This window comes from Myotis nattereri, assembly GCF_964212035.1.
Source record: "Myotis nattereri genome assembly, chromosome: 20".
Taxonomy (NCBI): domain Eukaryota; kingdom Metazoa; phylum Chordata; class Mammalia; order Chiroptera; family Vespertilionidae; genus Myotis; species Myotis nattereri.
Window position 1 is genome coordinate 6,154,801 of NC_138096.1, and position 13,449 is coordinate 6,168,249.

The window sequence follows — 13,449 nt, forward strand, 5'->3', positions numbered from 1 at the left end:
ACACATTGTAGACTACTGATTTTTTGATACCACGTCTTACTTTGCAAATAGTTCACGCATTACACTAAATTGAGTGACACACCTCAGGTAAGCAGGGCTGCAGCCTCCCAGCCGTGACACTGGCCACTCGAGACCAACTATCTCCCATCAGCCTGCAGCCAGTTTCCACTGCAGTGACGTGAAACCAACAGTGAGCTGCTTCTCGCTTGAGAGTCAGTGCGCCTGAAAAAGCAAGTTGCATATTGGACACGATTAGATCCATTAAGGACTTTATTGATAAGGCTGTGTAGGGCTCAGCAGTGTCTAATTTAGGTCCCAGGTACAACTGTGAAAATTAAAAACGAGAAATTCAGCTCGCAGTGGAAGATACTCCCAGGCCTTTTGTTTTTCCTGGCGGAATTTTATAGTCAGCTCACCAGCACCTTGACGAGCAGAGTCATACAAAGACAGTCAAGTACAAAAATGTGATAAATACTATTTATTGTGACTAATTGCTCAGGCTACTAGCTGTTATAAGAAAGTAACAATTCATAGTGAAAATAATATAGGAGAAGTAGCTTCGTCAAAGCTCTTTATGATCTGCTCATAAATGTCAAACGCCATCCTCAAAAAGACACAAACACGTTTCCTGAATGGAAAGCCGAACACTGCATGGACAGGCTGTCTGTCCGCTGAGCCAGGTTAGCTTCTTGGTACCAGGGGAGGCCATCCTGTGAAACTGTACGCCGGCAGCTGACCGCTGAATCCCACCTGTGGCCACTGGGGGCTCCAGAGAGGAATGCCTCTGGCTGCGGCCACGTTCAGTCCAGCTCCACCTTGCCTTTCTGTTGCCGCTTCATTCTCGAGTAGGGACTGACTGTGTCATCCGTCACGAAGTCGTACAGGACTCTGATCCAGGAGTTGTAGTGGGGCAGGCTGTCGTAGTACTCAGCAGCTATCTTCCTCACCTGGGGGGAGAGAACACAGCAGGGTGAGTGATGGCTCCCCGAGGCGACTGCAGAGGACGGACGGGCATGTGACAGCACCGAGACCACGAGACCTTCCTCTCTCCTAGCCTCTCCAATCACCCAAGCAGCTTCAGGAACTCTAAGCAGTTTCCACAGTAAAACAGGCCTGACCCTGGGCTGCCTGACGCTTTGCTATCAAGCCCCGAGGGACTACATATCTGGCTTATTTGTCAAGCTTGGCCCTTGGAATCTTTACCAGCAGATACTTGGTATTTCTCAAGCACACCTGCAGGGATTATAGGATATAAAGGTATCACGTGACCCGGCCAAGGAGCCTGCAAATAGGAATGAATGACTGGCAGGCCCAGTGGATGGGCGCCTACCCAGCCTCAGCAAGGTCTGCCACCCCCAGTGGAGAATGTCTTTTGAAAGTGACGACAGCCAGTGTGACCAGCAAGCACACCGGTCCCATGGCTTCATCGAAATGTACAGAACTCTCCCGGTAACTCCCAAAGGGAAAGAAAACAGCAGGAGCCAAGGCGGTGGAAGACAGCGAGAAAAAGACTGTTCACGCTGAAATTACTCCTTCGGTTCGGGAAATGCCATAGTATTTTCTGGTTGTGGAGAACCAGACGGTGTACCACTCCCAAGGAACAATGAAGCCAGAGAGAGCTTCCCACAGCGTATTCTCAGCCAGTCAGAAGAAACAGAGAGATCGAATCCCTCTGGACACAGCCCTTCAGCATTCCTCAAGCTCTTCCACGAATAAGGATATCCACAGACCACACACATAACTACACCTGGATCCTAATCCAACTGGACTCAGGTCAGAGCCAGCGGGAAGCAATGTATTCTAACAGCATGAGATACAGGGGAAGTGAGACACCCATGAGCCGGGGCCTCAAGTCCAGTAATACCTGAACTGAACTCAGTTTTCCGTCTGGGAAAGGAAATAACAAGGACAAGTATGTGGCTTATGTTGGAGAAGGTTCTCTCGTTCAAAGGGCAGCCAGCTTTCTCCACAACCTTTTACAAAGTAAGGAAAAGTGTACTTGCCTCCTTGGGGAAGAGGCAAAGGCCACCCTCAATGCAGGCCAGCACGCGGGCACAGTGACAAACCGGCGTCATGTTACACCGGGTCCAGCGTGGCTTTTACACAGTCGTGTGGTGTGTTTCCCGTTTTATTTTGATTTATACTACAGAAAAGCTGACGGGCCCTAGCCAGTTTGGCTCAGTGGATAGTGTCGGCCCACAGACTGAAGGGTCCCGGGTTCGATTCCGGTCAAGGGCATGCACCTCAGTTGCAGGCTTGATCCCGGGCCCAGGTCGGGGCGTGTGGGGGAGGCAACCAATCAATGTGTCTCTCCCCCTCCCTCCCACTCTGTCTACAAATCAATGGGAAAAGTATCGCTGGGTGAGGATGAACAGAAAAGCTGATGGAATAGTAAACGAACAGCCACATGCTCTTCACCTCGGCCCACCCATTCACACTGTGTCAGTCACTGTGTCTCTATAACATACACCACATACTTGGCTTTCTTTGCTGAACCTTTGAAAGTAAGTTGCAGACATTCTGTGACAACTTACCCCTAATATCTCACCCTTAATAATCAACATGTATTTCCTGAGGACAGGGACATTTCCCCACAAAATCATGGTACCATTTCATTCCCCAGAAGTTTAACATCAATACGTGATCTATTACACAGTCCAGATTCAGAATTTCCCCACTGACCCAATGTCCTTTCTAGGTTTTTCTTTCCTCAATTGAAAATCCAATCGAATGTTACATATTTAAACAGCCAACAAGAAAAACTTTGAGGAAATCGATAAAATTTGATTGGGAGGCAGTAATAGCATAAAATATCTGGCTTATATTGATTGGTTTAAAAAATCAAGACAAACTATTATTACATTTCATACATATGTACTTTTTTTCTCTCTAGATTTATGGAAACAGTTTTTATCACAACTGTAAAAACTACCCATTTTGAGGATGGAAAGTCTAAGAGAATTTACCAGAAAGACACCTGAAGTTAGGAAGGTGGTCCTTTGGAGGGGATGAAAAGGTGAGGGTCAAAGTTTCTTTCATTTATTCCATAAACAATACGCTAAACATCTACTGTGGTGAGAACAGATGGCCCCTGCCTGGGGAGTCAGCAGTTCAGGAAACTGAGTCCATTTACCCTGCACATCAGTTCTGTGGACCTGTCTTCCACAATAAACCAGCACTAAGTCTCAGTCCAGCCCATGTAGGTGAGTAGTGAGGAAGGCCATGTGTTCCCTCCCCATTCCTGAGTGACTTGGAAGCTAGCAGACTGCAGACCCTCCAACACTTCTCAACCCTAAGTATTCCTACTGGGCTCCCGGGTCCCGGAGTGGGAACTGAAATTAGGTCTTTGATGGGAAGCTCACTGTAAAATATACTAGGTCCCTTTTATTTTTTATATATATATATATATATATATATATATATATATATATATATATATATATTTTATTGATCCTCTACAGAGAGGAAGGGAGAGGGAGAGGGATACAGAGTTAGAAACATCGATGAGAGAGAAACATCAATTCAGCTGCCTCCTGCACGCCCCCCACTGGGGATGTGCCCGCAACCCAGGTACATGCCCTTGACCGGAATCGAACCTGGGACCCTTCAGTCCGCAGGCCGATGCTCTATCCGCTGAGCCAAACCGGTCAGGGCCTAGATCCCTTTTAAAACAAGCAAGTTGAGACTAATTTTGATCACAGAGCCGTCAGAAATTAGTGTATGTATGCTCTCCCTTACTTACCAGTGGAAGGTTTTTTCCGGGAATGTTGGGGAAGTCGTGGTGCTCATTATGGTAACCCACGTTGAAGGTAAGTAGATTCAGAGGCCCATAATACGAGTAAGTTTCATGTCCCTTTAAGAACATGTAATGTTCAGCTATAAAATGTCCAGAAATCGGATGCAAACCTAGACCAAGTAAGGATGCTGCCAACATGTAGACTAAAGACTTAATTCCCAAAACGTAGTAAATGATCACGTCAAATGTGAGCTGGACCGCAGTATTGATTATTTCCAGGTGAGTGATTGGCTTGGGGTTGATGAACAGAGGTCGAAAAGCATAGAAGAGAGGCTGAAGAATAACCCATATGAACTTCCTGAAAGTGGTACAGAAGAACCAGCCTTCAAAATTGGTTGGAATATCCACATCGATGCCATCCGCTCCGAGGTAGCGGTGATGATCCATGTGATACCTCTTAAAGGAAATGGAGTACGGAACACCAATAGGAAGATTCGCGAACATTCCAAACCAGCGGTTCCACATGGATTTGTAGTGGCCAAAGGCACTGTTGTGGGAAACTTCGTGAATGGCCAGAGTCATTGAATGGTTAATACAGCTGCCAAAGGCATATGCCCAAAATATGACCCATTTCCAGTCCAAGTCCTTCACTAAGTAAAATGCAGCCAACTGGGTGAGAACCATCATAATGACAATCCATATCAAGTTGGGATCAGGCTTCATCAAGGATTTTATCTCTGGATACTTTGCTGTAAAGAAAAAACAAACAAAACAAAAATCAGGAACTGAGAAAAGCAGAGTTCTACAATGATAATTAAATCAACAATTAAAGTAACACACTTAATTCCCCCCCACCCCCACCCCAAATCATTACATGCCCAATTAGAGACTTGATCTCCTCAGGAAGGAGTAGATTCTAAGAGTACAGTTACTAAATACCATGTCACAACAAATTGAGAATTTATGTAGGAAAAATTAGCCTCAAAATGTAGACTCTCCACGTTAACAAAAAGATAGTCACAAAGGAGTAAAGAGTTCATGTTGTCCAATTACCTCTTCACCCCTAACAGTTCTTTGTACAGTAAACGTATAAGGTTTACTAAGTTAAAGCCATGGTCTGGTAAATCTAGTGTATGTGTCTGGCAATATATTACATACGTAGGAAAGTGTCCCTAATGGCAAAGGCAGATTCTCCCCTGGATCCAACCACCCGGGGAGAATGAATGTGTCTGGTTTTGTGTGTTGGGCCCAGGAAGGCAGAAGTTCCGAAGGAGCTTTTTCTTGGGAGAAGTCATTCAGCATGTTCTTCATCGGCTGCCTCCTGCACGCCCCCCACTGGGGATCCGGCCTGAAACCCGGGCATGTGCCCTGACTGGGAATCGAACCGTGACCTCCTGGTTCATAGGTCGGCACTCAACTACTGAGCCACACTGGCCGGGCAGAATGTGCTTGAAAAGACAAAGAAGGGGAAAGAGTAGCTTTATCCTCTTTTCTCTAAATGTGAAATGAAGAATACAATAAAAGCTTAAAATGCAAGATGTATGTTTTCATTTAAATCTAGTTTTATATAAAGAGTAAGGATACTGTTAGTTCCAGATGAATAACTCTTGTCCTTTCTCTCCTCTCCCCTTTTCTGTCTCCAACCTCTGTCCTCTGATCTTTGTTGGTATTAGTTCATTTTATTTTATTATTTTTTTAAATACATTTTATTGATTTTTCACAGAGAGGAAGGGAGAAGGATAGAGTTAGAAACATCGATGAGAGAGAAACATCGATCAGCTGCCTCCTGCACACTCCCTACTGGGTATGTGCCCGCAACCAAGGTACATGCCCTTGACCGGAATCGAACCTGGGAACCTTGAGTCTGCAGGCCGACACTCTATCCACTGAGCCAAACCGGTTAGGGCGGTATTAGTTCATTTTCGCCAGTGTTAATAATTTGTAGGCAATAGGCCCCCAAGAAAGTAATCCTACAAGCCTAGAAGTGAATTAGTCTAAAATGAATTTTCCTGGTGTAAATGAAGGGTTCAGATAAGCCATTCATTAAAGTATAAGCACTTTGGGAGCAATTCTCCCACAGCAGAATAGCAACTTCAGTTAACGGATGGGTAATAATTCTTTTGTATTAAGATGTGTTATTTCTGGTTAGACAGAGCTCCAGCATTTTTACCTTTCATAAAACAATCAAAATGACACATCTCACAAAGGATAGAAAATAACACATATTTCATGGCACTCTAAAATCCTGAAACTCATATGCACAGTTTTCTCAGACAGACAGATCAACTTGCTCCAAATAATTCTGTACCAAATTTTTGCAAAGCGTAATAGTACATAAAAATCAGTACTACAGGGTGCCAATGTAAGTAAACGGGGAAAGAAGAGTTTTTTCAACAAATGGTGCTGGCCTGTGCACATGCAAAATAATACAGTTGCACTCTCCCTTATACCAATTAACCCAAAGCGGAACATAGGTCTAAATACAAGAAAACTGTAAGACTCATAAGAAAACAGAAGTACTAAGTTATATAAATGCCAAACCACTGTGCTGTACACTTGAAACTAATATAATATTGAATGTCAACGGTTTAAAAGGAAAAGAAGTAAATCTTAATATTCTTTATGGTTTCTTGGATACTATACCAAAAACATAAGGACAAATGGGAAAAAAAAGGATACACTGGACTGCATCAAAAACTTTTATTTTGCAAACAATACTATCAGTAAAGTAGAAGACAACCCACAGAATAGGAGGAAATGTTTGCAAATCATATATCTTGTGACTTGTATTTAGACCATATAAAGACCTCTTAAAACTCTTACAGTTACTGACCCAATTCAAAATGGACAAAGAATCTGAATAGTTCTCCAAAACAGATATACAGATGGCCAGTAGGCACAGGAAGATACTCAGCATTATCAGTCATTAGGAAAATGCAAATTGAAACTAAATGCGAGAGCACTTCACACCCACTGGAATGGCTGTAACACAAAAGACAAGCAGAACAAGGATGTGGGGAAATGGAACCCACACACGTAGCTGAAAACCATACACAATGGTGCTGGTTTCGAAAAGTTGGGCAGTTCCTCAAAATGTGAGACATAGTTACCAAGGACCCAGCCCTGCCACTCTTAAGAGAAGTGGAAACATACATCTCTACAATAACGTGTTATGTGAATGTGCACAGCAGCACTGGTCATAATAGTCAAAGGGTGAAGGCAACCCAAAGCCTACCAAACGATGAATGGGTAGGTGAGCTGTGGCATAGCCATACAAGTGAGTATTACGCGACCACAAGAAAGAATGGAGTGCTCACATACACACTACATGAATGAACCTTTAGAACATTAGGCCAAGGAAAGAAGTCCGTCACAAAAGACCAGTATTGTAGGATTTCACTTATAAAAAATGTCCCGAACAGGCAAATCTAGAGACAGAAAGTAGACGAGTGGTTGCTGAGTACTGAGAGTGGAAAGTGGGGCCAAGAACTGAAGGAGTAGAGGGTTTCTTTTGGGGGTGACGACAAAATCCTAAAAATTGAACTGAAATAATTACTAACTCTGAATACACTAAAAAACACTGAATTGTACACTTTAATGGGAGAATTTTATATCTTCTCCCTTCTTGCCCCCCTCCACCCCACCCAGGTCTTTATTCATAATGCATATATGTTCTTTGGTTAATCTCTTCCTGTCCCCTCCCCCTCAGCACCCCTGCCCCCTCTGAATCTGTTATTCCGTTCCCTGCATCCATACCTCTGGCCCTATTTTGTTCATCAGTTTATTTTGTTCTTTAGTGAGATCACAGATGCCTTTTAATATTACTCTTAATATAACTCTAAATGTAAACTTAGTGTTGTTGGTTGTTAAACAACATATTTCTGCTTCCTCGTGCTTCCCTCCCCCCAAAACCTGACAAATTTCAGAGACATCTCTTATCATTTACATTTAACGTAAACAAACCTCCAGATTCTTATCTTTCCTGATACTCCACCCCTGAAATGGAACACGGGGCAGTATTTACACCTGCTGGGGAGATAATCATATTTTCATTGAGCAATACGGAGTCTTTTATCTTTCCAAGTGAAATGGTTCGGTGATAATGTGTGGGGGAAAAGGCTCAGTGTTGAGATAAGCATCAATAAGCACTTTTTTACTTCGTTGATTTCCTGAATATTAAGCAGCTAAGATCCAGTCTTCAGGAGTTGATTTTCACCGAGTGGACGCCTGGTTATTCTTAGGCAATGTGTTGATAAGGCCTATCTCTTATGTGTGATTTGCAAAATACGCCCTGTAATTAAAAAGGACGCATCCAAGCCCTGGCCCAGTGGCTCACCTGCTCGGAGCATCACCCCATACACCGAAAGGTTTCAGGCTCTATCCCCAGTGGCGCCCCCCCCTCCACCCTCACCCCCGCCGCATACGGGCAGCAACCGATGACATATCTAACGTTAGATTCCCCCAGCAAAAACCAGGGGTTTGCTCTTTGATTTCAAATGGATGCTGCGAAGACACCCTAGGAAAATACAATGCATGAGCGAGAATTCCTCCTATTCAACCGACCACCCGTGAGTTTCCTGATTTTTGGAGTAACAGCCAAGAAGTTAAAGGCACCTGCTTTGGAGGCAATCTAACCCAGAACAGAACCCCCTCTAACATGTTATTTATCCACCCTTTGCTCGCCTTCAAACAGCGATCACTGACCTAGTTACTGGGAGGACTGAATGGGTAATGTTTGCAAAGAAGTCAACCCAATGCCCGGCACATCATTACGAGGAACCGGGAGAGAAGCGGGTTGTCTATGTGATTCAGAAGCTCCCAGGGGCTGAGCGCCCGCACCCCTAGAGCCCTCACCCATAGGGCGGTAACTAGGCCCCAAGAGCGGGCGCGGAGGCCGGAATCAGCGCCCAGGGGACCGGCGGCGGACCCGGCTCGTCTCCATGCTCGAGTCTCCAGGACTGCAGACCCCGGGCGGATGCAAATGTAGCAGAATCGGCCCTTGCGTCGCAGCCAGTGATGAAGATCAAGGCGACAACGCGCGTGAGCGCACGGGACGCGGGTCCCATCCGGGCAGCGCCAGGGCTCACTCCGACCGGGTCTCGGCCCCGCCCAGGGGACAGGGCGGCGGCGCCCTCTCCCGATCGCTGGTGCATGGACCCCCGAAGCGCCCGGACCACGCCCGGCCCCGCGGGGGGAGGTGGGGAGGAGGCAACGGTGCCCGCCGGGGCGCGGAGGTCTCCCAAGGAGAGGACGCCCCCAAGGGCGACCCAGCAGCCGGGAGACCGGCTCCCCACACACCCTCGCGCCGGCCGGATGCCTGCGCCTCCCCGAGGAAGGGCGGGCGCGGCGGGCGCGCGGGAACTGCCCCCTCCCCCCACGCTCTCCGCCGGGCTGAGCCCGGAGCGCCGGCCAGAGGCCTCGAGGGCCTTTCCGGGGCGTCCGGGCGGCGGTGGGACGCCGGGGGAGCCGGCTCGTAACGGGCCTGGGGCGCCCTCGGGCGTGCGGGGCCCGCGCTGGGAGAGCGCGCCCCGGCGGCGGGAGGCCGCGCGCACGCACATAACGGGGCGCGGGCCCGGACCTCACCCAGGATCTCCCGGCGCCGGTCGGCGTGGGGCTGGTCGGTGTAGACCCACTCGAAGTCTTCCCGCGCAACGCGGTTCCCCATGGCGGCGGCGGCGGCTCGGACCGGCTCCCGACTGTCGCTCCCGCTCCCGGATCCTTCGAGACGGCGGCGGCGGCGGCCCGGCTAGAGTGGGCGGGCGTCGGCGCTGAGGGAGGATGAAGCGGAGTCCCGCCCAGGCTCCGCCCCAAAGGCCCCGCCCCCCGCGCCATAGGCTCAGGCCCCGGCCCCCACTATAGGCCCCGCCCCCGCGCTAAGGCCCCGCCCCTGCCGGCCGGCGCGGAGCGTGACCCGCGTGCGCGGCACGCCTGAGCCCCCATGGCGCCGCCGCTCGGGGACGCGTGGTTCTGAGCTCGGGGGCTCGTCCGAGCGGCGGGAAGCCGCTCCTGCGGCCCCGCTGCCCCCGGCCGGGCCCCCCCCGCGCCCCGCCCCGCCCCGCCCCGCCCGGGAGACAGGCGGGAAGGGAAGGAAACGTCGCCACCCCCTCCCGCGCCGCTCCGGCGCTTCCGAGAAGGCCGGTCACAGGACCCCGGGCGTCGGTAAGGGCGGCGCGCCAGGTGTTGGTGCGGACCAGCAGGTGCTGCACGGAGCCCGGGGGTTGCCTCCGGGCCGCCAGGCCGCCGCAGGAGCGCGCGTGGGGCGACCTGTGAGGGAGCCGGACGGACGTGTCGTGCAGCCGGAGTGGGTCTGTGGTGACGGGTCTCCCGCCAGAGGCTGCCCCGCCTCCCGCTGTCACAGCAGCCACCGCCGCTTCCTGGGACAGAAAGTTTTGGTTTCAGAATTAGTTACCCCTTCTCCATCAGTAGAGAGACTGTGACCAAAGTTACAGAAAGGAAGACAGCCAGGCATGGTGTGACTCAGAATAAAAGAACATGCACGCACACACATGCACGCACACACATGTACACACGTGCACGCACGCACATCTGGTCAAGCACTTAGAATCAGTGGTTCTCAACCTTCCTAAGGCTGCGACCCTTTAATACAGTTCCTCATGTTGTGGTGACCCCCAATTTTATTGTTTCAAGTTGAACATCATTAAAACATAGTGATTCATCACAAAAACAATATGTCATTATAGATGTGTTTTCCGATGGTCTTAGGCGACCCCTGTGAAGGGTCATTCGACCCCCCCAAAGGGGTCGCGACCCACAGGTTGAGAAGCGCTGACTTATTTCCAGCTGCTAGCGTGCAGGAAATGGGACAGGGGCGCATGTGAAACTAACCACAAGATCCTGACTGTGAGGACCTCTATAGGTTCTTTAATAAAATGCAAGGCTGGGGGTGGGGGGTGGGGATAGAAGAGGGGGAACCTATATATTAAAAGGGACTTAGCCCAGCCAGGTGTAGCTCAGCGGTTGAGCGTGGACCCAGGAACCAAGAGGTCGCGGGTTTGAGTCCTGGTCAGGGCATATGCCCAGGTTTCGGGCTCGATTCCCAGTAGGGGGCGTGCAGGAGGCAGCCAATCAATGATTCTCATCATTGATGTTTCTATAAAAAAAAAAAAATAGGAAAAAAAAGGGACTTAAATAACCTATCAACCAGTTGCAATGCACTGACCTTATTTTGATCAAATGGTCAAAGTGGTGGTTTTTTTTTAAAACCGACAGGAGATAATTTAATTCAAATGTTGCTTGGATATGTGGCAGTATTAAGAAATTGCTGTTCATTTCTTTCGTGTGATAATAGTATTATGGTTCTAGTTGTTTTTAAGTCTATATCTTTAAGTGGTTCATACCAAGGGAATACACCTCACTAAACTAAAAACAAACCAATAAATAGTGGCACAGTCCTCCCTCAGTATCCTGAGAGATCGGTTCCAGGACCCCTTGGGATACTGTACACTCAAGCCCCAAATATAAAATGGCATAGTATTTGCACTTAACTTACATAATCCTCCTGTATACGTAACTCATCTCCAGATTACTTAACATGCCTAATCCAATGCTATATAACTAGTTGTTACACTGTATTGTTTAAGGAATAATCACCAGGAAAAGATGTACATGTTCAGTCAGTAAAAAGTATTAAAATACTTATTTTTCAAGTATTTTTAATCCTTGATTGGTTGAATCCGAAGGAGTGGAACCTGTGGGTACGGAGGGCTGACTATACATGCAATTAACCGTACAGTGTTGTACTATACCACCAGTCAGAAGAATGAGGAAGTTCTTTATGTGTCAATATGAATTAACCTCCAAGATGTACTATTAAATGCAAAGCACCAGGTTTGGGGGTGTTGTGTATGTATAATACACATATGTTTCCTTGCATATGCATGAAATGTTTAGAAAGACACCCCAAAATGATTACATTGTAGGAAAATAAGTGGGAGTCTAAGGACAAAGGTTGGGAGGGATGTTGTTTTTTGTTTTTATTTTTAAATCACTTTTTAGAAAATATATGTTTTTATTGATTTCAGGGAGGAAGGGAGAGGAAGATAGAAACATCAAAGATGAGCGAGAATCATGGATCAGCTGCCTCCTGCATACCCACCCCATGGGAATCGAGCCCACAACCCAGGCATGTGCCCTTGACCAGAATCGAACCTGGGACCCTTCAGTCTGCAGGCCGACGCTCTATCCACTGAGCAACACCAGCCAGGGCAGAAGGGAGTTTTTATTTACACCTCCCTTTTCCTTACCTTTTACATTTGAATGGAATGTGGATTTTGACATTCTAAAGAGAAGGAAAAGGATTTGGCTCTAGCATTCCTGTGTGGATTGACAAATATTTTGATGACACAGGCATATTTAGTTAGGAATTTTACAAGTTCTGCCTGGCCCGCACGGCTCGGTGACTGAGCCTCCACCCATGAAGCAGGAGGTCACCATTTGATTCCCGGTCAGGGCAAATGCTTGGGTTGCAGGCTCGATCCCCAGTGTGGGGTGTTGCAGGAGGCAGCCGATCCATGATTCTCTCTCCCTCTCCCTTCCTCTCTGAAATCAATCAAAATACTTTTAAATAAGTTCTTAATGTGTTATGTAGGTTTCACACCTCTTCCTTATTCTTGCCAGGTGATTTGTTGTTGGGCCATCATACCAGTTATTCTAGAAAGACACTGCTACCCAATCTGCTGTGAAAAGCTAAGGTGAGTCCCAACAGTTCCTGATGCCATAGGAAATTGCAAGTGAGGTAAGCAGATCATACTTCTACAATCAAGGTGTCCTTCCGTGCACATTTTTTGTTTTCCAATTGTTTGATTGTTTGAAAATGATAATATTGGTAAAGGTCCTTGGTTTCTTAACAACGTGAACATATTGTGTAGGATATGGAACTAAAGGTTCCACCCTCATCTACCTTCCGCAGACTGGGGAGGCTGCCGCAGCCTCTCTCTTCCTGCTTCTGTGATGTCCGGGTGACTGGAATGAAGAGGTGGTGCTGGGACAACCGGTCCCACTTGTGTCACCCTCATCCTGCAGCAAAAAGTCCTCTGTGACCTCTTTTCTAAACATCTAAGTTCTAGACCAGTGGTTCTCAACTTTCCTAATACAGTTCCTCATGTTGTGGTGACCCCCAATTTCATTGTTACAATTTGAACATAATTTAAGCATAGTGATTAATCACAAAAACAGTATGTAATTATATATGTGTTTTCCGATGGTCTTAGGCGACCCCTGTGAAAGGGTCGTTGGACCCCCAAAGGGGTCGCGACCACAGGTTGAGAACCGCTGTCTAGACAAAGTGGGTCAAGCACGTATCCAAGCTCTTCCTGCGCATTTTGTTCTGAGCCATTTCTTTACCAGTCCCTTCTTTACAGATGGGGGTGAGATTAATGTGTGTGATTGCATTGCATTGAAATTTGGAATCGTTTTGAAGGAATTTTGAAAAGAGAATCAGTATTCTTCCTGGCAGAGCAACAAAAAGAAAAATTAGTGGTCATGAATTTTGTACTGATTGGCAGCATAGAGTAAAGCGACTGTGGACCAGTGAGGGCTTCAGGCCACATCCGCTAGGACTGCCTCCTCCTTAAGGTCACAGGTTCCAGAAGCCCTCACAATACTTACTAACTGTATGCCTCGGGTGAAACCATGGCCTCCTCCACGCCCAGCCTTTTCTAGATGTTAAGTTCTGTACGTTACTTTTTTTTTGT

General features: G+C 47.6%; 1 protein-coding gene across 1 annotated transcript; it reads right to left on the reverse strand.

Annotated features, from left to right (window-relative positions):
* Window positions 1–252: 252 nt before the first annotated feature.
* On the reverse strand, window positions 253–9,660 carry DEGS1 (delta 4-desaturase, sphingolipid 1). Its single transcript, XM_081114366.1, has 3 exons — window positions 9,320–9,660; window positions 3,743–4,485; window positions 253–947 (listed from the first exon to the last, which is right to left on the reverse strand). The coding sequence occupies exons 1-3, from the start codon at window positions 9,399–9,401 to the stop codon at window positions 801–803; spliced, it is 972 nt and encodes a 323-aa protein (XP_080970492.1). The 5' UTR covers window positions 9,402–9,660; the 3' UTR covers window positions 253–800.
* Window positions 9,661–13,449: the final 3,789 nt, after the last annotated feature.

Coding starts and splice junctions, on each gene's coding strand:
- DEGS1 (XM_081114366.1), bottom strand. CDS start 9,401: ATGGGGAACCGCGTTGCGCGGGAAGACTTCGAGTGGGTCTACACCGAC. Junction 4,486..9,319: donor CCGGCGCCGGGAGATCCTGG/GTGAGGTCCGGG, acceptor TTTTCTTTACAG/CAAAGTATCCAGAGATAAAA. Junction 948..3,742: donor CCGGAAAAAACCTTCCACTG/GTAAGTAAGGGA, acceptor CTCTCCCCCCAG/GTGAGGAAGATAGCTGCTGA.